Below are 22,543 nucleotides of genomic sequence, written 5' to 3' on the forward strand. Positions count from 1 at the left end.
CCTGAAATCCTGCTTCAAGCTGCTGCAGGCTGAGGCCACCTGCGATCACAGCCACTACCACTATCTATTGCCAAAACTTTTTCATCACTCCAAACAAAAAACTAATTCCTCCCTGACATTCCAAACTAGTAGGCAGACACTCAAGTGCCAGCTCCATGATGAGTCATTTAAAAATGCTGCACAAGGTTTTAAAGATGGTTCCTTATTTTTGTGGCATTTGTTATCACTTTGGTGGGTTGAGGTGTATAAGACTAACACTTTGGAAGCTGTTACTTCCTTTAGGGTAGCCAACCTGTCTCATGATAAGCAACCAGGATGGATTTGTATCCTTATCGTTGTACTTACCACAGTCTACTGAAAACAGTCACTCTGTCTCCCTAGTCCACATCTTGTTATATTGTTCCTCCAGCACCAAAATAGTGCCTGGCGTGTGATAAGTGTCCGTGACTGAAATAGACTAATGCCTCCCAGAGGCTGTGCTCAGCTATGGCAGTAGACATAGACCCCTGCCCTTGCTTTATACCATATTGCTCTAAAATGAAAACACTTTATAAAAACAGATAAAGATACGTATTAAAGATGCAGTATTTAAAAAATACATAATTTAGACATTTGTCTCTCATCTTACACATTACATTTGAGTAGGATACATAATTTAGGAAAAAATTATCTTACTCAATAATCTTTAACTGTTTATAATTACAGTCAGCCCTCCGTATCTGTGTGTGCCTCATTTGGGATTCAACCAATCAGAGATGGAAAATATATGAAAACGAAATTCCAGAAAGCTCTGAAAAGCAAAACTTCAATTTGCTGCTTGCCTAAATATTTACATAGCATTTACATTGTATTTACATCTATTTACATAGCAACATTGACATTGTTTTAGGTATTATAAGGGATGATGCCTGTAGGTTAGGTGCAAATACTGCAACATTTTATACAGGGGACTTGAGCATCTGAGGATTCTGGTATTGGAGTTGGGTCTTGGAACGAATCCCCAGTGGACATTGAGGGACGGCTGTATTTTGTCTCCTTCAGACTGGAGTAAATCCCGTTGTTGCTCACTGGGAGCCAGAAGCTCCCATCAGTGGTCTTGATTCTGCTGTGTCTTGTCAGCTTTGCATCAGAGACGTTTACAAGGCCCTTCCCCCCGGGCTTCCCTGGTGGCGCAGTGGTTGAGAGTCCGCCTGCCGATGCAGGGGACACGGGTTCGTGCCCCGGTCCGCGAAGATCCCACATGCCGCCGAGCGGCTGGGCCCGTGAGCCATGGCCGCTGAGCCTGCGTGTCTGGAGCCTGTGCTCCGCAACGGGAGAGGCCACAACAGTGAGAGGCCACGTACCGCAAAAAAAACCCAACAACAAGGGCCCTCCCCACTGCCCTTCCCTCTCTCCATCTAGTCTTTACTATCCTTTCAGAGGGCTTTTCATTTATCAGAGGCAGAGCTTTAGTTTCTTGCCCAGCTGTTCCTCAATGTAAGGACTCTATGAGTCTCTCCTCTATGACTCAGCACTTCAGGAAGGGTGACCTGAAGAGGGCAGGAAGAAGCTTTAAGGAGGAACCATGTCTGCCCTCTGCCCTCTACTACTTGACTTGGGTTTGAAATCCTGTTGTATTTATCCATGGCCCATCTTTGCTTTCACCTGGAGTTCAAACGCTGACCTAAAGAATAACCTAAGAATATGTGCGCTTCTTACCATTTGTGTAACTTGGAAAGAAATATGCATACTTACATAAACTATATCTGAAGGAATCACTAGAAACCCATGAAACTAATAACCATGGTAGCCTGTGGAAAGAAAAGGTAGATGTCTGGGTCGAGAGCTCCTGGGATATTTTCACTGTGTATACTCCCATTTAAAAAATTTTTGAACCGTGTGCACGTATCACCTGTGCACGCACTAAGTAGAAATGGAATAAAAATATAAAAAGTGGTGGACAAAAATTAACAAAAAACTTAATTGACAGAGATAAACAAAAAACTTTCCCTAAAGTGTCTCTAGAAATACACACAAGAAGCTGGTAGCCAGAATTGCAGTATATTGTTATAATTGCAAGATTATATTTTTGTAGAAGACCTATGGCTCTGTTAATAATAATGTTATATTTAAACAGGTCTTCAAAACGTGAACATTTTACCTCATTTTTTCAATTCCTTTAAGATACCACTGACAAAGGTACTGACTGTCTTCTAGTTTTGACTATAAAGGAAAAGTCCAGAGCTGAAAATAAGGTAAGTGAAGATTGCTCTTTGCTGTAAAGTGATTACTGCTGTTTCTCAGCCTCTGTGACCCTGTCTTTTGGCCTCACAGGCTACAGGAACATACTTCCCCTCCCAACACCCCTCCACCCTCTGCCGGGGCCTACCTGATCTCTAAGCACTGTATAGTCATTGTGCCCTGCTAGTTCCTATCAGTCTACAGCTGAACCAGATTACCTAAAATTGTGTTTCCAGTTTCCTTAAATGGTATGTGAGCTGCATTATCTGATGTGATGTGCTGTGGAGCATTCCCTTAGGTATTGACCACATCCGTCTTCCTTCCTGTATGGTCAGACCACTCGAGATGGGTCTTCTCTTGCTCTCTGTACATCCCCTGCTCGACCAGTGCCTGCTTCACCTACTCCCTACTCTCATGACTGACCTTCCTACACAGTTGCCCCAGGCCCCAGCTAATGATTATTCTAGCTTTAGATCAGAACAGTCTCCACCAGGATAGCTTATCAAAGGGGAGGTGAGGGGTGTGCTCCTCTTCTCGTTTCCCTGGTAACTGATGAACCAACCTGACATCAATTCCCCCTATAAATGGTAACATCCCCTCCCCCTGGGGAGCTAAGACTGCAGCCAGATCCTGCCTGCCCTCTGCCACACACAGTGGGTTGTCGCTCCAGGACCTTGCTTCAGACGTGTAAGCTCCCCAATCCATTAAACTGTTGATGTCTCTGTTGCTGACTCTGGGCTCTTTCTTCAGTCTTGAAGCTGGGCAAGTACAGGGCTTATAGGCCTGTGGGGTGCAGCCCAACACTTGCCTTAGAGCTAAATTGATCCTGTGATGGGAGACAGCCCAACACCAACATATAGTGTTGTTTCAGGTGATGTTGATCATGAATGTGTACCATGTTATTATATCCAAGGTTCATAGTAAAAAATAAGGATAAGTTTTATCACTATTTTAGAGCCTGAAGGTTTTTTTCAGGGACAGTGGACATTTTTCTCCCCAAAGGATACTTTAGACAGATCTTTGCCATATAAAAGGTGAGCTTCTTTGCTGGAAATGGACATCAAGAGCCTCCAAGTAGTTCTAGGGGGGTCCATTGAACATAGTTCAAAAATAAGTGTTCTGAGATGTAAACCTGAAACTGGGTTACTATCTTGAAAAATATTGTCTCTTTTTAATTCCTTTTTCTTCATCTTTTTCAACCAGGAAGAAGTAAAGTGTGATGAGGGTGTTTAGCTCTGTTCTACTAAATTCTTTGTGGCTTTTGTCTTTCCACATTCATAATTGTTTCATCTGTTTTCTCAGCAGCTATAGTTTATTGGTTAAGCGTATGGACTGTGCCTCTTACATGGTGTCACCTAACCTTTGTGTGCTCAGTTTTCTCATCAGTAAAATGGAGTTAAGCCACCTTCTTTGCAGGGTTCTTGTGAGGGTTAAAGGAGGTGATACGCTGAGAGCTTAGCCTAGTGCCTGGTACCCTGAGTGCCCAGTAAATATTGGCTGTTACTAACAAACGTCTGCTGAGTGTCCAAAGTATGCCGGGTATGCAAACCAGCTTCTGTCTTCGACGTTTTCTTCTTTCCTATGCTCTTTCAGAAGACAGTTCCTAGAAAGTACTGATTCCTGAAAACTCGCATCTCATCAACTGACGATGATTCTCCTAATCTAGTGGTTCTTAATAGAATAGGAGCTCATTTCAGGACCACCACCTTAAAGCCTTTTCAAAAAAAACCTCTGTATCTAATCCAGCTTCTTCCTGCTTCCTCCTCGCTTTCCTTGGGGGTTCCAGAAAGTCTTCGTTTGGGTGTAGAGGTGGAATGTGTGTCTTGGTAGCTGTCACCCCACCTTGCTCCTTGAACTGCTCTTCAGAATCACTAGGGTGGCCTGAGGAAAAGTTTCTCCAAGGCTTGAGACCAAATCTTTTTTTCATAGTGATTTGATTTCTTCTGGAACATAATTATATCAATTGAATGGAATAAAATGGGAGCTGTTTTTACCCACTGCTTCACTCAGAAGTTTTTCAGAGAAGCCTTAGATGGAGGCTGTATGGTTCCTGGTGGGTCAGGAGCAGAGGAATCGGCCTGCCTGAGTTTGAATCTCAGCTTTACCACTTAACAGCCACACGACCTGGGGCAAGCTACAGACCCACTCTCAGCTTCAGTGAGGATAACCACTTTTATACAGTGTGGTGGTGAGGGCTAAATGAGATGACCTAGGTAATGGAAGTTTCTATTGAGTATCACACATAGTAAGTGGTTTTAAATGTTAATATTAATTTATCAGTATTATTGCCATTGGTAAGTCCAATATAACTGGTCCCAAAACTTGAGACAGTCATACTAGCTTTGTCAACTTGGAGTTGTCTGCTCTTGCCAATAATTTTCAGAATTTAAATTTATGCATGTTATCAAAGATCTATGGCTAAAGAAATAGCGTTTGATTTCTATTACTTTTGTCTTAGAAAAAAACAGAGTTATCACAGATATAGAGAAATTAAGGAATACATTATAAGAAAATAAAATTTGAATGTTACACTAATGTAGTAAATGACAATCTTTGAAGAATCATACTTTCCAGGACTGTAATACAGACTTCTTTCAAAGGGTGTGGAGAAACTGAAACATTAGCATGAGTCATTGTTCTTCATTAGGCTGTAATTAACCACACAGTCCCTAATTATTGGAAACGTGTTTTTATGTGGTAAAGGGCTCAAATCTACTTGTCTCTGCTCAGACTGTTTCCACTTTGTGGTAAAACGTAAGGTCAAGTTATCCATAATTTGCAGAAAGGACACTGTTGGTTTTATACATCGGTATGGTTAGTGTCTTCACTTAGTGTGAAAGATATCAAGCTAGTACGATCCAGAGTCAGTTCTGGAGGCAAAAGGAAACTTTTGATTCTTAATCAACAATCATGAACTGATAGCCCGTAATGTGTCAAGTATTAAGTTGAGTGCTGAAACAAAACGAAAGGTAAGTCGAACACAAAAGCCCAGGTGGGCAAGGCTGAGGGAAAACGAAGGGAGCGCCGTGGTCTCGAGAACACAAGGAGTGAAAGGGACCGTACCATTGCTGGGTGCGCGCACTCCATGCTGACGGGGAGCAGGTACTCATTCCCACTGATGTTGTCCAATGGGAATGCAGGCTGAAGAGCAGCAGGTCTTTGGATTTTACAACAGATGCTTTTTTTTTTTTGGCTGTGCCTCGTGGCCTGTGGGATCCCACTTTCCTGACCAGGGATCAAACCCCCGCCCTTACGCTCATGGCAGTGAAAGCGCAGCGTCTTAACCACTGGACCACCAGGGAATTCCCTAGAAATGCACATTTTAATGTGAATATCTCCTATTTTTACATACTTGCAATTAATTTAGATTTTTTTAAAAAGTTACCTGGGGAAAAATATACCACATATTAGTGATCAGGATTTAGACTCTGGGAAGTGAATATGTGACCTTTGTATCCTCCTTTATCCCACCTCTTGATGCTGAGGTTTTCCAAATTTCAGACCAGGGTGATCTCCTTGTCTCTGCTTGCATTTCTTCCTTCTCCTGGTGATCTCCTCTAGTCCCATGGCTATAAATGTTTATGTGCTGGTGATTCCAAAACTTTCTAGCAGTATATTTTTTCCTGAGCTCCGAACTAGTAAATCCAACGACCTGCTGGTCATATATTGGATGCCAAACAAATAACTTGAGTCTTCCTCTCCTGCCCAGACTTGTTCTTCTCCCAATCTTCCTCAGTTCATTTTATGCCTCCAACATCTGTCCACTTGTTCAAGCCAGAATCTAGCAGGTGTGTTTGATATGCCCCTTTCCCTTAATCCCTACGTCTAGTCTATCAGGAAGTGCTGCCATCTCTACCTCTTTTTTTTTTCCAAATTGGTTCATCTCCATCCATCTCCACTGCTACCATCGTGGTCCACACCACCATGATTTCTCACCTAAACTACCTCAAGACCCTCCTAAAGTTCTCCTCACTTTTACTCTTGACCTACCATAATCCAGTAGTCACCTGGTCTTTTGTACATGTAAATCATATTACATCATCCCCTTGCTCAAAACCTTTTAGCCATTTTCAAGCACTTTTAGAATAAAATCTGAACTCTATACTCTGAACCAAATAAAAAGTACAGTGGTCTCACTCATGCTTCCTCTTCCAGTCTCATCTTAAACCACACCCTCTCCACTGCCAGGCTGTAGTCCCTTTAGCTTATTTCTGCTTTGAAAATACCATGTTTATTCCCATCTCAGAGAATTTGCACTTCCCGTTCTTTCTACCTGGAATGCTCTGTCCCTGGCTTTTTTTTTTTTTTTTTTTTTTTTTTCGGTACGCTGGGGCTCTCACTGCTGTGGCCTCTCCTGCTGCGGAGCACAGGCTCCGGACGCGCAGGCTCAGCGGCCAAGGCTCACGGGCCCAGACGCTCCGCGGCATGTGGGATCTTCCCGGACCGGGGCACGAACCCACGTCCCCTGCATCGGCAGGCGGGCTCTCAACTGCTGTGCCACCAGGGATGCCCTGTCCCTGGCTTTTGATGTGACTGGCTTCTGCTCACTATTTAGAGCTCAGCCTACAGAGCCCTTCCTAATGCCCCTCTATGGGGTTCATCCTACAGCCCCTAGGGGCTCTCTCACAAGATTTTCCCCCTTAAAAACACTTTTATATTTATTGTTTATATGTTCATTTGTTTTTATTTATTCAATTACATATGCAAGCCAAATAAATAGTTATAAGAAAAGAGGCCAAAGCTTGGTTTTAGAGCACACTTTGATTTAAATATATTATGGGCAGCCTATAAATAACTGTTATATTATACATCTTTGAATATAAGATATTCTGTTTACATGGAAACATCTCTATGAAGTATTAACATCCAATCAGCTTTTCAGTATTTTAAGCTAATTAAGACCCTTCGTTAATGATTGTGTGATAAAAAAACAAGGCAAAGTGAGGACATAAAATAATCATATGTAGATTCTGGAGATTTAAAACCTTTCAGTATAACTTATGACACTTTTCAAGAGAAAATAAGAATTGTTCATAACCCACATTATTCTAGGGAAGAAAACTTTAGAATTTTCCTCTCTATTCTTGAAAAAAGCAAAAAACAGAAAAGGAAAAAACCCTTGTGTGAGTGTTCATTATTTTTTACTAGCAATATTATTGGTCACAGATAATCATAAATCCATTGTGAAAAAATGTAGCCATATAACTAATAAAAACTGTATGTAATAATACAGTAATACATACTGTAGTAATACATACTGTAGTTTATAAGGAAACCTGTCTTTAACTTACATGCCTTTCACCTGTTTCATCTGTGCCTTCCCTACCATTCAGTAACTCTGAGCCAAACGGACAAACGTCATTTCCAATGCTTTCCAGGAACAAGGCAAAGCAAGGAAGCAAACAAACACCACTTCAGCTAGAATCCTCTAGGAGTGGAAATCTCCTCACTTCAAGGATATGTTTTCAGTGGTGTTTCTATTTTAAATTTACGATCTCTCTTTAGAAACAAGAAACGACTCTCCCTTCTTTCCACCCCCTTCACCTAATCTGAACCCTTGACTGTAGTAAATGCTCCCTGTTCTAACTTGCTTTGTTAATTTTGTACTTGATGGACTGTGGTCTTTCTGTGTTTTTATCCTTAATGTCCTTGTCTTGTTTGAGTGGACAGTGTGTGGAAAAGGTAGGTAGAATTCTTGTTTAACTTAATATTCTTTAGTACATTTCACAGCATAATCCTTGAGTATGTAAAAACATACTACTCAGAGCTTATACATGTGGTAATTAGTTACCGAGTAAGCACTCAAGTCAAGCAACCAATGTGTTTAATCAAAATAAGATTAAAATGGCTCCAATTTGTACTGACTACTTGATAATCATTTTTGAGAACACATGTATTTAGTGCTGCTACTACATTGTAGCAATACAAAATACACAAAATGTTTTTGAAGTGATTTGTATAGAACTTTTAGATTTCTTATGTTTTCAGTGTCTTCATTTTGAAATAAAACTATTTCTGTAACAAAGATCCCCTCCCACCCCCTGGATATTTTCACTTTGATACCTCTTAATTAAATATTTTAACTTAGCACTTTGGTAGATTTTTGTACTCCAAAATACATTCCTAAAAGAGTAGTTTCCATTTTCCATTTAAAATAAAGAACCAAAGCAATAAAGAAATCTAACTATTCTTTCTTGGTAGCTGGGAAAGTCAGAGAAATATAGCATGTTGAAATTACTTTAACATTAAACCATTCAGCTATAGGTCAGTGCTTTAGCTGAGTCAACACTGGTTCCAGCAAAGCTGCAACTAAAGAAAAAGGCTTCTCTATTTAATGGATTTTTCTGGGGGGAAAAAAAAAAGCTTTGGGAAAGTTTCCAAACAGTCATTGGCTTCCTGCATAATTTGCCAATTTCAGCACTCAGGATGGAACAGAGAAAGCAATGGCTGTTAGTGTGAATTTGTTGCTACCTGAAAATATTATTAAATATAGGTTTTTATACCTGGAAATATTCTAAAATTCATTGTTTTAATAGATGCATTATAGAATAACAGAATTCAGCATTTTAGGCTACTCAACAACAAGTTTAGAAATATTCTTAAGGTGTATTTTATGGGTTTAAAAAGTGAGTATGAATACAAAATTCTAAACAGTAGGATATTTTTGTTTGGTAACTAATTATTCTTTTCTTCATATTTCAACCTCTATATAACACTTATTTTATTGTTTCTTGTCATCTTTGTCACCCCGATAATATTGTCATTAAGCTCATTGAGGAGATGGTTTGTTCTTCCATAGAGAATAACTTAGTATTTTGCACAAAGAAGGCCAATGTTTAGCAAATGCCCGAATGAGTAGATTATTTCAAAAGGACACACAAATGCAAAGAAGACTGGGCAAGGGGCTAGCAAATGCAAAGTTGCATTTCATTCCTTGCTTTTTCTATTTATAACCGTTGTGTATGTGTGTATAAATGTATAAACTATATATGTGTGTGTGTGTATGTATCTAGTGTACCAACTATATAGTTGAGGAAAATTATTGCCATGCTTGACTTATACCTATAATTCAAAGAAACTGCTTTATTGAATGGCAGTTATCACAGTTAGTAGTTCTATATTCATAGTAATGTCTGACTTTCACTAGACCATAAGCTTGATGAAGACAAAGACCGTGAGTTTTGGTCATCATTCTATTACCAATGCCTATTAAGGGACTTACTGTAGATGACACATTTGTGCCCCCCCTCAAATTCATATGTTGAAACCTGATTCCCAGAGTGATGATATTTGGAGGTGCAGCCTTTGCAGGTGATTAGGTTATGAGGGTGGAGCCCTCATGAATGGAATTAGTGCCCTTATATAAGGGACCCAGGAGCAGTCCCTTGTCCCCTTCTGCCATGTGAGGACACAGAGAAAAGACGGCCATCTCTGAACTAGGAAGCCAGCTCTCACCAGACACCAAATGTGCCAGCACCATGATCTGGGACTTCCCAGCCTCCAGAACTGTGAGAAATCAATTTCTATTGTTGATAAGCCACCCAGTCTATGGTATTCTGTTATAGCAGGCTGAATAAGTGTATATATGTATGCATGCAGTATTTTTACATATGTATGTATATGCCTATATACATTTTCCTTCTTCTCTTTTTGTTTTATTTATTGTATTTATATGGTGATATTCTTATTCTGATCAAATGATAAGGCTGTGTTTAAAGCAGTAGGTTCTTATTAGCATATTTGGTTTCACATCCTATAGTAAGTTAAGAAGAGATTTTAGAATTAGGATGTTGCTAATTTTTATAATTTCATGATGAAATTCTCTAATATTTTATAGCTCGTAATTTCTAGATAGTATTATTAACAGTGTATGCATTTAGCCAAATGCAATTTGGAAAATATAGTTGATATTCATGGATTTTGCATTTGTAGCTGCAGATAGTGTACTCTGCCTTGAATCGAAAAAAATAAATTATAATTTAACTTTTAATAACAGACTCATGGAGTCTGAGTCCAAACAAGTTTTAAGTGGAAGAGAGAATGCTTATCTAGCTCTCCCATTAAACTTTGGCTCTGTAGATGGTTTATGATCATCCATTATTAAATTCACTTCATTCCTTTTGATCCTCTCTGCACCACCAGATCCCAACTCTGCAAATATTACATAAGGAGCACGATAGCATTGCAGTGACCAAATGTAAATCAAATACTCTTCAAAGCTTCGTGCACACGTTAGGAGGATTGCTGCATCCTGCCTCTGGTGGATTCTCCTGGATTGTAAGATGCTATGTGCAGTGTGGGAGCAATAAAAAATGACCAAACAAAAATTGCTGTTGAAACTCAAGAATCCTCTTCCTTATCTGCTACCTCTCATCGTACCAACTGTAAAGTTTCCTGACATTTGGAAAGATTGACTAGGACTTGATTGGGAAAAGTTCCTAGATTTTGGTCCTGAATTTATTTAACAAATGTATTAATTACCTATACTATGTGCCCAGTATTAGTTTAGGTGACTGGGATACATCAGACAAAGATCCCTGCCCTCATGGAGCTGACACATGTTCTTGTGGCAGAGATGGACACAAACAATTGCATAAAAATAAGTAAAGTAGATATCCAGGACTACAGAGAAAAGGAAAAGAAGATCAGAGATAGATCGGGATGCCAGAGGAGGGGAAGAGCACAGTAGTCAGGGTATTCATTAAGAAGGTGAAAAATGATCCCAGATTTGAAGAAGGGGGTTAGCCAAGAGAAACTGCTCCTCATTAGCCATGCAACGTGGGCCAAGCAACATTTAAGTGCTGGGCCTTGATTTCCTCATTTATACAATGGCTTATTGATCTCAATATTAAAGTCCTTTTAAGTTCTTAAATTCTGTAAACTATGATTTACTTTATGCCAACATTACAGAATGAAAGCAGTGATCTATTAATGTACATTAGGCCCACACAATGTGTCATGTGTCGCTAAATGCCATGGATGCCACAGGATTTGAGAAGTGCTCATTATGACAGTGGTAATTTAGAAGTGTCTCATTGCACTCATTCATGTATTCAGAACATATATTAAGCACCTACTGTGTGCCAGGCACTACTGTATAGCTGGAGTGTTACAAAGCTGACAGTCTGATGCTAAGCTAGGGTGGAAGAGTGGTTTGGGGCACAAGAAGGGGGAACCAACCACATTGAGTGGAGAGTGTCTATTTCTGCGAGGGATTCTAGATCTACATTATTTTTGCCACCCACAGAGATGAACTTCTGACAACTCTTTCTTTAAAAAAATCTAATTGCTTTATCTTTTGAGAAAAGTGACCATAAGTTTTACTTTATTATAAAGAAGGGAGCTGTTTTCATCTCTTAAGATTTCCTCTTATTCTTTTAAAAAATTTAATGTAGCTTATTTGTGTTCACCTAATAAGTATATTAAGGGGAATATTACTTAAGTTTGGAAAGCTTCATTTTCTACACGGAAAGTAAAAGTGATCAAATAATGTTTAATACTATTGGAGAAATTTAAAACTGGAATTAAGGAGGGCAAAGAAGGCAACTTATAAAATGTTTACTTCATTAGAACTAAGGTAATGATATGGTTCTGCTAGCAAATGAATTTGAAAAGCATGACCTTTTCCCACCAGTATTTGTGCTTCTTTTTCTATTTAAAAATCAGTTTTCTGTGACAGTGAAGACATAATCAACATGGCGATAACAACTATCATCTACTGGAGCTTATTGTGTTCTGGGTACTAAGCACTTTTCCGTATATTATCTAATTTAATTCTCACAAAGCTTTATAGAATAACAGTGATTATACCCAATTCTATAGATGAGATAACTGAGACTTGAAGAGATTAAGTAAACTGCCCAAGGTCTAAAGCCAGTAACTGGCATTAGGGGAAAAACTCCTGAACTTGTCATCAGAAGACCTGAACTTGGAATGCCACAGGCAGGAAACACTGGATAGCTGACATGAATAAGATCGGGTGGTTACGTATCCAGTATAACTATAATTGTTTTGCAGCTATTTTGGTTAATAGGCAATTTGTCATAAAATTTCTCTGCTGTCCATATAAATGTCTTTGTAAAAGTTGTATTTTAAAAAGTATATTCATCATCTCTGAACTTCTACTGGTAATTGAAAGTCTACAAAGAGTTTTTTTTAGACCAGATCCAAATATTTTAAAAATTGTGCTTTTGTGTGATTTAGTACTCCATATAAAATTCTTCCTAATGAACTCAAGTTTCAAAGGATTGAGAAGTTGTTTGACTAGGCACATCATGAAATGAGGAGTATAATCCATTAGTTGAGATTGTTATAGAGACAATGTCAGTAGCAGTTATCTCTTCCTGTAGAAGTATTTGAGGAAATTACTATCCCCCACACTGCGAACAGTATATGATACAGAAGCTAATATCTTGATTGCAAATTTTTAGCAGGCTCCATGGACAAGTGTAGTTTACTTTCTTATATAACCAAGTTGATTCAATAAAAAAAAATTAAAGGAAGTGAATTAGTACAAGTGCAATTTTATCTAAAGCTTTTCAATAGAAACACTTTGCACAGGAATCTATACTTGCCATTTTTCCCCCTGGTATTCTGACTTTTTTTTTTTTTAAGCCAGATTAAAAAATATTTTTTGCCTATATCTCTATAGAAGCTCCCACAACTAGATAAGGAGGAAGCCTTCAGAAAAAATAATTAGGTAACTCTTATGCATAAGAGTTAAGAACGTGCTAACAAAGTGTTCAGCATCTTTATCAAGGCAGCCAAGGAGAATTTGAGGATTATGTGCATTATTCCCCTGGTATTATTTAAGCCTGGGAAACTTGAGGTACAAAAATAAAAAATTAATTAAAAATGAGAGATAGAAAAGGTGTTTTTGTAACAACACGAATTTTGAATAATCTTCTGTCACTGAGAGAAGCTCATACTGCTTATCAGTACAATTTGGGAATTTGAGATTCAGATTACTAATTTAATCATTTGATTGCAAAATTCTTATAAAATTTTATGAAGGCTTCAGCTCCCTTAAATTCCTTCTGGGCCATGTTTTTGTTTTGTTTTTGGAGGGCTGTGTTTGATAAATAAAAGTTTTAAATGTGAGAAAATAATCCAGTATTTCAAGTAAGTAATGAAGGTTATCTGCTTTAATGATTATCTGCTGTGCGATGGGTTTATTGTTGTGTTATAATAGGCAACTGAAATTATGGCAGGCCATTTGGAAGTGTTTCTCTGAAGGGCTGAGAACATGAAAGTTCAATCTGAATGCTATAATAAAGTAAAAAGAAAACTTTTTGTTGGGTAAAAACTAATGAGAACAGGTATTTGGAGCAATTTTTAAAACAATTTCAACTATGGACATAGCATCATAATATTGACCCAAATCACAATTCAGTGTTAATTTCCACAAGCAAAATGTAGGTCTTGTAGTTTTTTGTTTGTTTGTTTTTTGTAGTTTTATTACTTGAAAGCTCAGAGCAACTTTCTAAGAACATGAATTTACAATTAAAATGAAGTGGACTAGCAAGTCATTTTTTCAAAAATTGAATAGTGTAGGCAAATAATCTGGATAATTCTGATACCTTGTGTCAGCAATTCCTTGGCACTAAATTTCATCAGAGTACATGGGAATGGAAAGACTGGAACAACAGAAGTTTTCCTTGACGAGAAAACCTGAGTCTCACTTACAGGCTTCCTTCAGGAGTAACTTTTAAAATGTTAATATAGTTTTAAAATAATATTTTTATACTCTGCATGAAATTTAGACTAAATGATTTATACATCGATAACATGTATCTAGTCTAGTAATGGCTTGAAACCATTGCTAAAGTTTATCCTCCATCGGATTTAAACCTGCTATTGTTAACAATTAGTAGATGTTACTGTCTGGCTGAATTGACTTCTGTGACTTGATGTTAAAAGGATGTTCTCCCTCGTTAGAAATCTCTATGTGTAAATATCTTAACTCTCTGGGAAACAGCTTTGATTCTACTATATACAGTAAAGGAAACAGCTGAGTCAGCAGCTTGCATAGTAAAATTTATGATTATGTAATTCCTTTTTATGGTCCAACAGTGAAAATTGTAAAGCTGTTAGAAACAAAGAGAGCTGAAAGAGAAATGCCTAAAATAGCTAGACATTGTCAAATTCAGAATTCTATCTGGGTAGTTGTAATAATACATGCAGGAAAATATTTCCAGCCAGACCTACACTATCATTTGACCTTCACAAGTCATACTTTTCAACAGTAGATGCAATTTTTTGAGACTACACTTTTGACCTTGAAGTTATAACTTGATGTTTTATGTCTCTTAGCAAACTTACAATGCCTCTGGTCCCCAAACTGAGTTCATCTAAAATTCATACCATCATATGTTTAAACTGTTAAATCCTGTAATTCTTATTTTAATTATTCAGCATACAAGGGCAAAGAGAGAAGCTCCAGCTCCTTGAGAATTATATTTTTCTTATTGCACTAAAATGCAACATTGAAAGCTAAGTCTTATTGAAAGCTAAGTCTTTTAGCTTTCTTAATGCAGGAAGTCCCTCGTCTGAAGCTGGGGCTGAGGAAATAGCTGCATTGTACTGCAGCCTCAAATCCTGCTACAGCTCCCAGGCTTACAATTCAGCTGAGCTGAAAAGAAATTTGCAGGGCAATACATTGGTCCATGGGAACTTAAGCTTTACCGAAGGAGATTTTAATAGGGTAAGTTACTTTTTCCTGAACCTTATTAGCTTGTCTGACTTTTTCATTTTCACGTTGTTTTTCTTAATGATGATTCTAACAAAATGACCTTACATCTTAAGTTTTTCTTCCTATTTCTCCCCCCCCCCTTTTGCCTTGCCTCTAAATAAACTTTCTACCCTCCATTCTACTTAGAAGATAGCAACTGAAAAGCCTTGAACAATTGCATCAACTCCCTGCAGTTGGACATTCTTAAGCCAATCCACTTTAATTGTCCCCATTCTTAACTCTACTGTAATGCAATAGCATTCAAAAGCCAGGGAGCATGTTCACCAATTCGCTGAAAGGAAAAGTCAATGCAGCAGAACTAAAATTAAGAAACACTAACCAAGCATCTCAGCTCTAAGTAACTTGAAATGAATTGGACTTTCATAAGAGAAGCTGTGTTTTCTTACCTTGGATGTGAATAACTCTGTCATGATCTACAGTATAGTTGTCTGAATGATGATCGGCCCAGCAGATTGAAATCAGCACCAGAAGAAGTAGACTCTTCATCTTTGTAGCCCAAAGAATCTTCTTCACTGTGAGAGCATCACATACAAAGAGGCTTGTGAGATTTGGAACCCTTTGGAGTGTGGCACTGCACAACTTATTACTGCCTTATCATCATAGAATGGGTCTGTAAAAATATTTAACCCGATGTGCTCAGAAAATTACTGTAGCTGTCTTTGGAAGCTGAAGACTGCAGCTTTGAACAATTCCAATTTCTCTTATGTAGCCAGAGTCCAAACAGTGTTTAACTCTATCTTTGCAGAATTGTAAATCTAGAAATTTATTGAGAACAGTATAGTTTCAATGTAGAGAGTTATAGCAAGTTACAAAAAGACGTGGCAAGGATATAAACAGACTTTTCAAAAATATTTAAACCTCTGAATTTGAAGTAGAAGTTAATTAAACAGTTTGATATAGCTACATATGAATATTTATCATCAGGTTTAATTCGGAACTCAATCCATTCATTTTACATATGGCTTCCTAAGCAGGTTAGATTTGCTTGTTCTACATAGAAAAGAGGACATACAAAAAAATGCCTGATTAAACAGAAGCAGCACATTTGTTACAGACTCACCATCTTAAACACTGCTTGGGTCCGTGGTGAATAGTTGAAAATTATAGACAAACTATGTTAGAGTTGTGCATGCTACCACTGCAGTCATCCTGATTGATTTTTCATTCATTTCTACCTAAAATGCTGATGCATCAACTTGGAGTGCCAGGTAGGGTCTCTGCAGTCAACAGAGCCACGGCTGCAGGGATCGTCCCTGCCAGCCTCGCAGGGCAATTAGGCAAATAAAGAGCTGAAATAGCCAGGCGCAGCTCTAGTCCTGAGTGAAAGAGGCTGAGCCATCGCCTGGCTGTCCTTTATTGCAAGACCGATTTGACAAAAAGGAGCACAATCCCCCCAAAACTTTGTCATTCTAAGGACCAAAAAGTGATTCCAAATAATACAAACCAGACGACCTTTGCAGTATTTGCCAGGCAAGATTTTCAGTGTAGCTCCTCTTTTAATGTGGAAGCTGAGGCAGGTATTAACAAGAGCTTTCTTTTTCTCTCATGCACACAGCAGCCTTAACAATACTTGGCTATTTTTAAGACTGAAATTGCACAGTAATGACTTCTGACAGTAGTTTGTTTTTTTCCAGGAACGCCTGACTCCCTGGAATATTTATTAAAGAGCTCTGAGTCTGTTCCTGGAGGTCCTTGCAGGCCAGCCTCTTCTCCAGAGCCTAATGCACTACTCACAGACAGACGTCCCCCAAGTCTCTTGGGACAGCAGTACCTCTCTGCCTTCTCCCCTCTAAAAATCGGCATCGTTGTGATGCTTATGGATTCAGTCTCTCATGTTTGCTTTAACCCTTTTCTTTTTCTTCATTATGTCACAGGAAGAAGATGGTGGATGAGCAAATTGAGAAACTTACTTTCCCAGGAAACTAAAACTGTCAACTGCAAAATTCTCTCCGATTTACTGATCTTGTTTTCAGGAGTTCACTTGTGAGGTTTTTTGGGAAATGATTATTTTTTTGAAGCAACTGACTTTTGTCCATAGGAATACTGTTAACAAATATTACCAGTTTTCAGCTTCGAACTACGCTTTGGGTGAACAGATATAATAGAGGTGACCTTTTGGAATTTGGAATATGATTGACACAGTTATAGACAGACACATAAGACAGTGGGCCAACGGGTATACGAGGTGTCCTGTGCTCTTTGCTCACCACGGGAATCAGAGGAGAGGGGGAAATGTGGAAGAGAGGGTGTGAGAAAAACATACAATTTTGACTGTTAAAGGAGACGTTCTAAGAAGGGTCAAGATGAGCAGAGGCAGAGAATTTGCTAGGTTATCTTTCACATTAGGGTGGACATCTACAGTATAATTTATAGAGAGTTGTGTACTCCCCCTAAACACACACACACACAGTTATGCATCCTACCACAGAAGTCACCCTGATTTTTACTCATTTGTACCTAAAATATATCACACAAGAATTTACTTTAATTCCATATCATAGCATTAAAAATTTTATCACTAAGGATTCATTCCATTGTGTCACAGTATTAAGTATCCAACGACCCAATTTTAAAATGCAAACATCCTGGGGTGGGGGCAGTGCTGGAGATAAATAATAATAATAACAGCAGTTCCTTTTAATTGAATGTCTACTATCTGCCAAGTGCTCTGCTAAGCACTGTGTGTGTAATGGCTCATGCAGTCCTTATAATAATCCTGTGAGACAAATCTTTCCATTTTTTTCTGACACAGTTACCTTGTTGGAGGTCACACATCTAAGAAAGCAACAATGTTTGTATTTGCCGTAGGCAAAAGCAACACCTACTTTGAGTTGCACTTATTTTTCTGAAAGAGAAAGTTATTTGTTTTGTTGCCTTTCTCATTTAGGCTCTTTTACTTGAACGTAGGTGATATGAAAACTTTGACTTATGTTATATGTGAGTATAAACTTTTTTTTTCCAAGGCTTGCATATGAGAGTGAGATGGCACTTTTCGTGGCAAGGTCGTGCCCTGCCTTGTTTACAGCACCACTCTGGTGCCATGAGCACCACCACGGTGGCTCACGTGTGAGCACACACACGCGCATTCACACGCGCACCATCTTTAATTAAAATAGCTGAGGACATTGCACATCCTCAGTGCAAATACCCCTACACGGGCATCAATGCAGTGCAGGTAGGAGAAAGTGGAAATGGTCTTTGTTACCCTGGCGGTATAACAACTGTGTCACCAAAAGGCATGAAACTAGGAAAGCAAACCTCAGGGACACAATTTTCAGGTGTTTAAGCAAACTGCAAGTATACACGAGGTACTGCACACTAGGTTGAGGTTCCTGAGGATGGGGGCTGTGCCAGCTGTCTGTGTGCTGGTCCTCAAAGGAGAAGGACACTGAGCCCTGTTTATTTGCATTTGTAATGATGTCTTCTCTGAATATCCAGGTATTTTTGGTTAAAATTTTTCAGTTTTTGATAAGAGCAGAATTTAGGAAATTTGGGGGCTTTTATAGAACCAGTTATTGCCAGCCTTGAATTAACAGTCTTAGTTCACCTGCAGCTCACACACTGATGGTCTCTTTCTACAGCCTACCAAACCTAGCCACCATGATGCTGCAGCCAGCTTCAAGGTGAGTTCAAATTGAGATGTCTGTGTTCACAGTCACAGGCATGATAGTACTGTGATTTTACAGTTCTGCTTTGGTGACAATTGAACCACTATTTGGAAGCAAGATATCTGCCCAACTTAAAAGTCTAATAGTTTGATAGACACAAAGATATACAATACCAACAGTCTAATACCAAAGTGGCCGACAGCTATTTCTTAAACACCTACTGTGTTAAAATTATTGTATTAGGCAATGGGGAAATGAAACAAAGTGGAAGTCACATATGCTATTTTCTGTGTCTTGAGAGCTAATGCCACATATTTCCTGAACTACTATTACAGTGGGCCCTCTGTATCCATGGGTTCTGCATCCTCGGAGTCAACCGATCTCAGATCAAAAAATATTTGGGAAAAAAATTGCAGAAAGTACCAAAAAAGCAAAACTTTAATTTCAAATATTTTCATGGCATTTACATCGTATTAGTTATTATAAGTAATTAGAGATTATTTGAAGTATACAAGAGGATGTGCCTAGGTTATATGCAAATATATTAGGGACTTGAGCATTTTATTTTATATATTTTTAATAAATTTATTTATTTTTTGGCTGCATTGGGTCTTCGTTGCTGTGCGCAGGCCTTCTCTAGTTGCAGCGAGCGGGAGCTACTCTTCGTTGCCGTGCGCGGGCTTCTCATTGCGGTGGCTTCTCTTGCTGTGGAGCACGGGCTCTAGGTGCATGGGCTTCAGTAGCTGTGGGGCATGGGCTCAGTTGCTCCACAGCATGTAGGATCTTCCCAGACCAGGGCTCGAACCCATGTCCCTTGCAATGGCAGGCAGAGTCTTAACCGCTGCGCCACCAGGGAAGCCCTTGAGCATTTTATATAAGGGACTTGAGCATCTGTGGGTTTTGGTATCCACAGGGCATCCTGGAACCAATTCCCACAAGGACTCTGGGGACAACTGTACATGCTTGGTACTGTCCTTGAAGCTTCACCCATTTAATTGTTATTTCTCAGAACAGCTCCATTGAAGTATGTTAGTATACACATTTTACAGCTCTGGAAACACGTCAGAGTGGTGAAGTCCGCATCATGTAAAATGAGAAGCTGGGGATCTGGGCAGTCTGATGTGACCCCAGGGCCTGCTCAGTCCACTGGCATCACTGGTGTCCAGTGTACCCTGAGGAATGCCATCAGCTCTCACAACTCTTTCAAGGCTTCACACAAGCTGGAGTGCTTCTCCTCATCCTTCTCTCACTGGGTTGTAGGCATAGCACTGATCACAACACTGTTGGCACAAGACGTGTGTACATCCAACGTTGGAATGCTTTCTTCACTGCACGCCCATCCTGTGTGCCAAGAGGAAGGGCGAATGGAAAACTGGACCTGGGAGAAACAGTTACCAGGACTAAAGGAGCCAAGACTGAGGCAAGTTTTTACACTGTTTAAAGATCATGTGTGTAGTTCTATAGAGGACAGGTGAAGAGTTGTTTTCTTCCTCCATTGAGGGCATAATTAAATACACCAGGTTTCAATTCAGCACTTGAAATTTAGTTGACAGGTTATGAGAATCAATACAGAGGTTTCTAGAAACTGAATGAACAAACCATAGAATCTGCTTGGACAGAATTATTTTACAATAGACTGAATCTTCTCCTCCTTGATATCTTTCAAGTCTGATCTAGTTACAGGCAGAAGACGGTCCATGATCAGTGGTGCAGTGAAATGAAAAAAAAAACAAGGGACTGCAAAAGTATACTTTTTCATTAGGTTAAATTAATTCAGCTTTTAAAAATTGTTCTTTTTTTCTGAAGTACCTTTTCTGACCATTTTTCTGTTAGAATGGCCTTTATTTCATGGAATTGTAACTTTTAGACTTTTTAAAATTGTAGATTATTTTATACTTACTTAGCAATATATTTTTAATGACAATCTTATGCTGACTCATCACTTGTTTTGTTTTTGTTGGTTGGCTTTGTTTTCTGTTTTGACTCTGCAGGTGTATAAAATCCAGATGTCAGACCACTGACCCAAATGATGGCTAAAGAACTCAGACTACTGATGCATTTGAATTGTTCAGTGTGCGGAGGGACCCCTGGGTGTTTACCTAAGCCCCAGGATTTACTGCACACAATGGGGCAGAATGCAGAACTGCTTGGAATATACCCAATGATCAAAAGAGAAGCCATGAATGAAAAAAATCTGTGTTCAATTGTACAACAATAACTACCCTCAGGGAGTGAGTCTGTATAAACTCCAAGTGAACAAAACATCTGCTCTGTCATCTTGCATTGTTCTATGAAAGTGCAAACTACTGAAGAAGTAGAAGAGAATTTATGATGCCTTGAATTAGATGTCTAGCCACAGACATTGTGGTAACCTCCTTCTCAGGCCATGGTCAGTCTACTGCTTCCTTGGCATGATCCTTTGGCAACCTAAGAAGCTGGAGAAAGTCCTAGGTCAGGAGGAAGAAAACATGAGTTCTATACCAGGTCTCATAATCAACACATCAGGTCTCAATTTTTTCACCTACAAAATAGTAATAATTTTTTTCCCCAAGGTGAAAAGTGTTTTTGAAAAGTATAAAAACTATGCAGACTGAGGTATTGTTATCAAGCTGGCATGGCTCACCTCAAACCTGATCAGTTTTCATGGATAAATGTAAGAAAATAGCGAACTAAAGATATCTCCTTCTCAGAGGCAGGTGAGTTCTCAAAAGTTCACTATTGCTTGTATGTGGGATCTAAAAATGATACAAATGAACTTATATACAAAACAGACCCACAGACAGAAAACAAACTTATGGTTACCACAGGGAAAAGGTGCGGGGGAGGGATAAATTAGGAGTTTGGGATTAACATATTAACATAACACACTACTATATATAAAATAGATAACCATCAAGGGCCTACTGTATAGCACAGAGAACTCTACTCAATATTTTGTAATAACCTATCGGGGAAAAGAATCTGAAAAAGAATATATATGTGTATATATATATATATATATATATATCTATCTGAGTCATTGTGCTGTACACCTGAAACTAACACAACATTGTAAATCAACTGTACTTCAATTTAAAAAAAAGTTCACTATTTGGAATGAGTGCAGGAATCAAAACACAGAGGAGGGCCTGAAGCAGCAGTAGTAACAGCACCAGGCAACTCATTAAAAAAGCGAATTCACTGGGCCCTACCACAGATCTCCTGAATCAGAAACTGAGGGTGGGGCCCAGCTGGCAGTGTTTCACAAGCCCTGCCCCCTCCTCCAGGTGAGTCTGCCGCAGCCTCAGATTGGAGAACCACGTGTCTAAGCCTTTAAGAACACCAGGCGTTCTTCATCTCGTGCTTGAACTTCAGGGAGTCAAAGCTGAGTTACGAAAGGATGACGCCAAGAACAAGGAAGCAACAGACTGACCGTTTCTAGACTACGAGGTCACCAGGGTGTCCGGTAATGTTAAAGCCTTAGAATAATTGAACCTAGGGTCCTCACGACTCTCAGAATAAGCTGCATTTAAAATTTTATGACTTTTTTCCTTCCTCCTCCATACTTTGAAATCAGCCTATTTAATTTCCATTTTGCCCCTAAATTTTTCATTTCAAAGATGTTTTTTAACTTTTGTTTTGCTTTTCTGCTTCTATTTCTCCATTTGCTACCTACAAATCTTACCCATCCACTGTAACTTCATTTTTTCCTCTTCTCTTTTCCCTGTATTTATTATATTTATTACATTATTTGATATTTGATGTGATCATATGATTTATCATCCAAACCAGGGCAGAGAGTGAACAGAACTATTTATAACTGTATGGGAAACCAGTACCATGTAAATTGGGGCTATCCTAGGGAGATGGGCAATATGTTATGAGTGTGATGGAGGAGAGGCAGAATTTAGTTTCGTTCTTTGCTCTGTCACTCCAGTTGTGTGACTCTTAAGAGAAGATTTAGTTTCGTTCTTTGCTCTGTCAC

General features: G+C 38.9%; 1 protein-coding gene across 5 annotated transcripts in view; it reads right to left on the bottom strand.

Moving 5' to 3' along the window:
* HAPLN1 (hyaluronan and proteoglycan link protein 1) overlaps positions 1 to 22,543 on the bottom strand; it is a 77,535-nt gene that overhangs the window by 19,445 nt on the left and 35,547 nt on the right. For 2 of the 5 annotated variants that reach the window (XM_059063447.2, XM_067031254.1), the window contains exon 2: positions 15,358 to 15,483. In XM_059063447.2, coding sequence (XP_058919430.1) covers positions 15,358 to 15,457 — 100 coding nt within the window. In that variant the 5' untranslated portion in view covers positions 15,458 to 15,483. Of the gene's footprint in view, positions 1 to 15,357; positions 15,484 to 16,031; positions 16,301 to 16,415; positions 16,501 to 22,543 lie in introns of those variants that run through there. The other 3 variants (XM_067031257.1, XM_067031256.1, XM_067031255.1) reach the window with 3 other exon arrangements.

The sequence above is a fragment of the Kogia breviceps genome, chromosome 4 (assembly GCF_026419965.1).
Source record: "Kogia breviceps isolate mKogBre1 chromosome 4, mKogBre1 haplotype 1, whole genome shotgun sequence".
Taxonomy (NCBI): Eukaryota; Metazoa; Chordata; class Mammalia; order Artiodactyla; family Physeteridae; genus Kogia; species Kogia breviceps.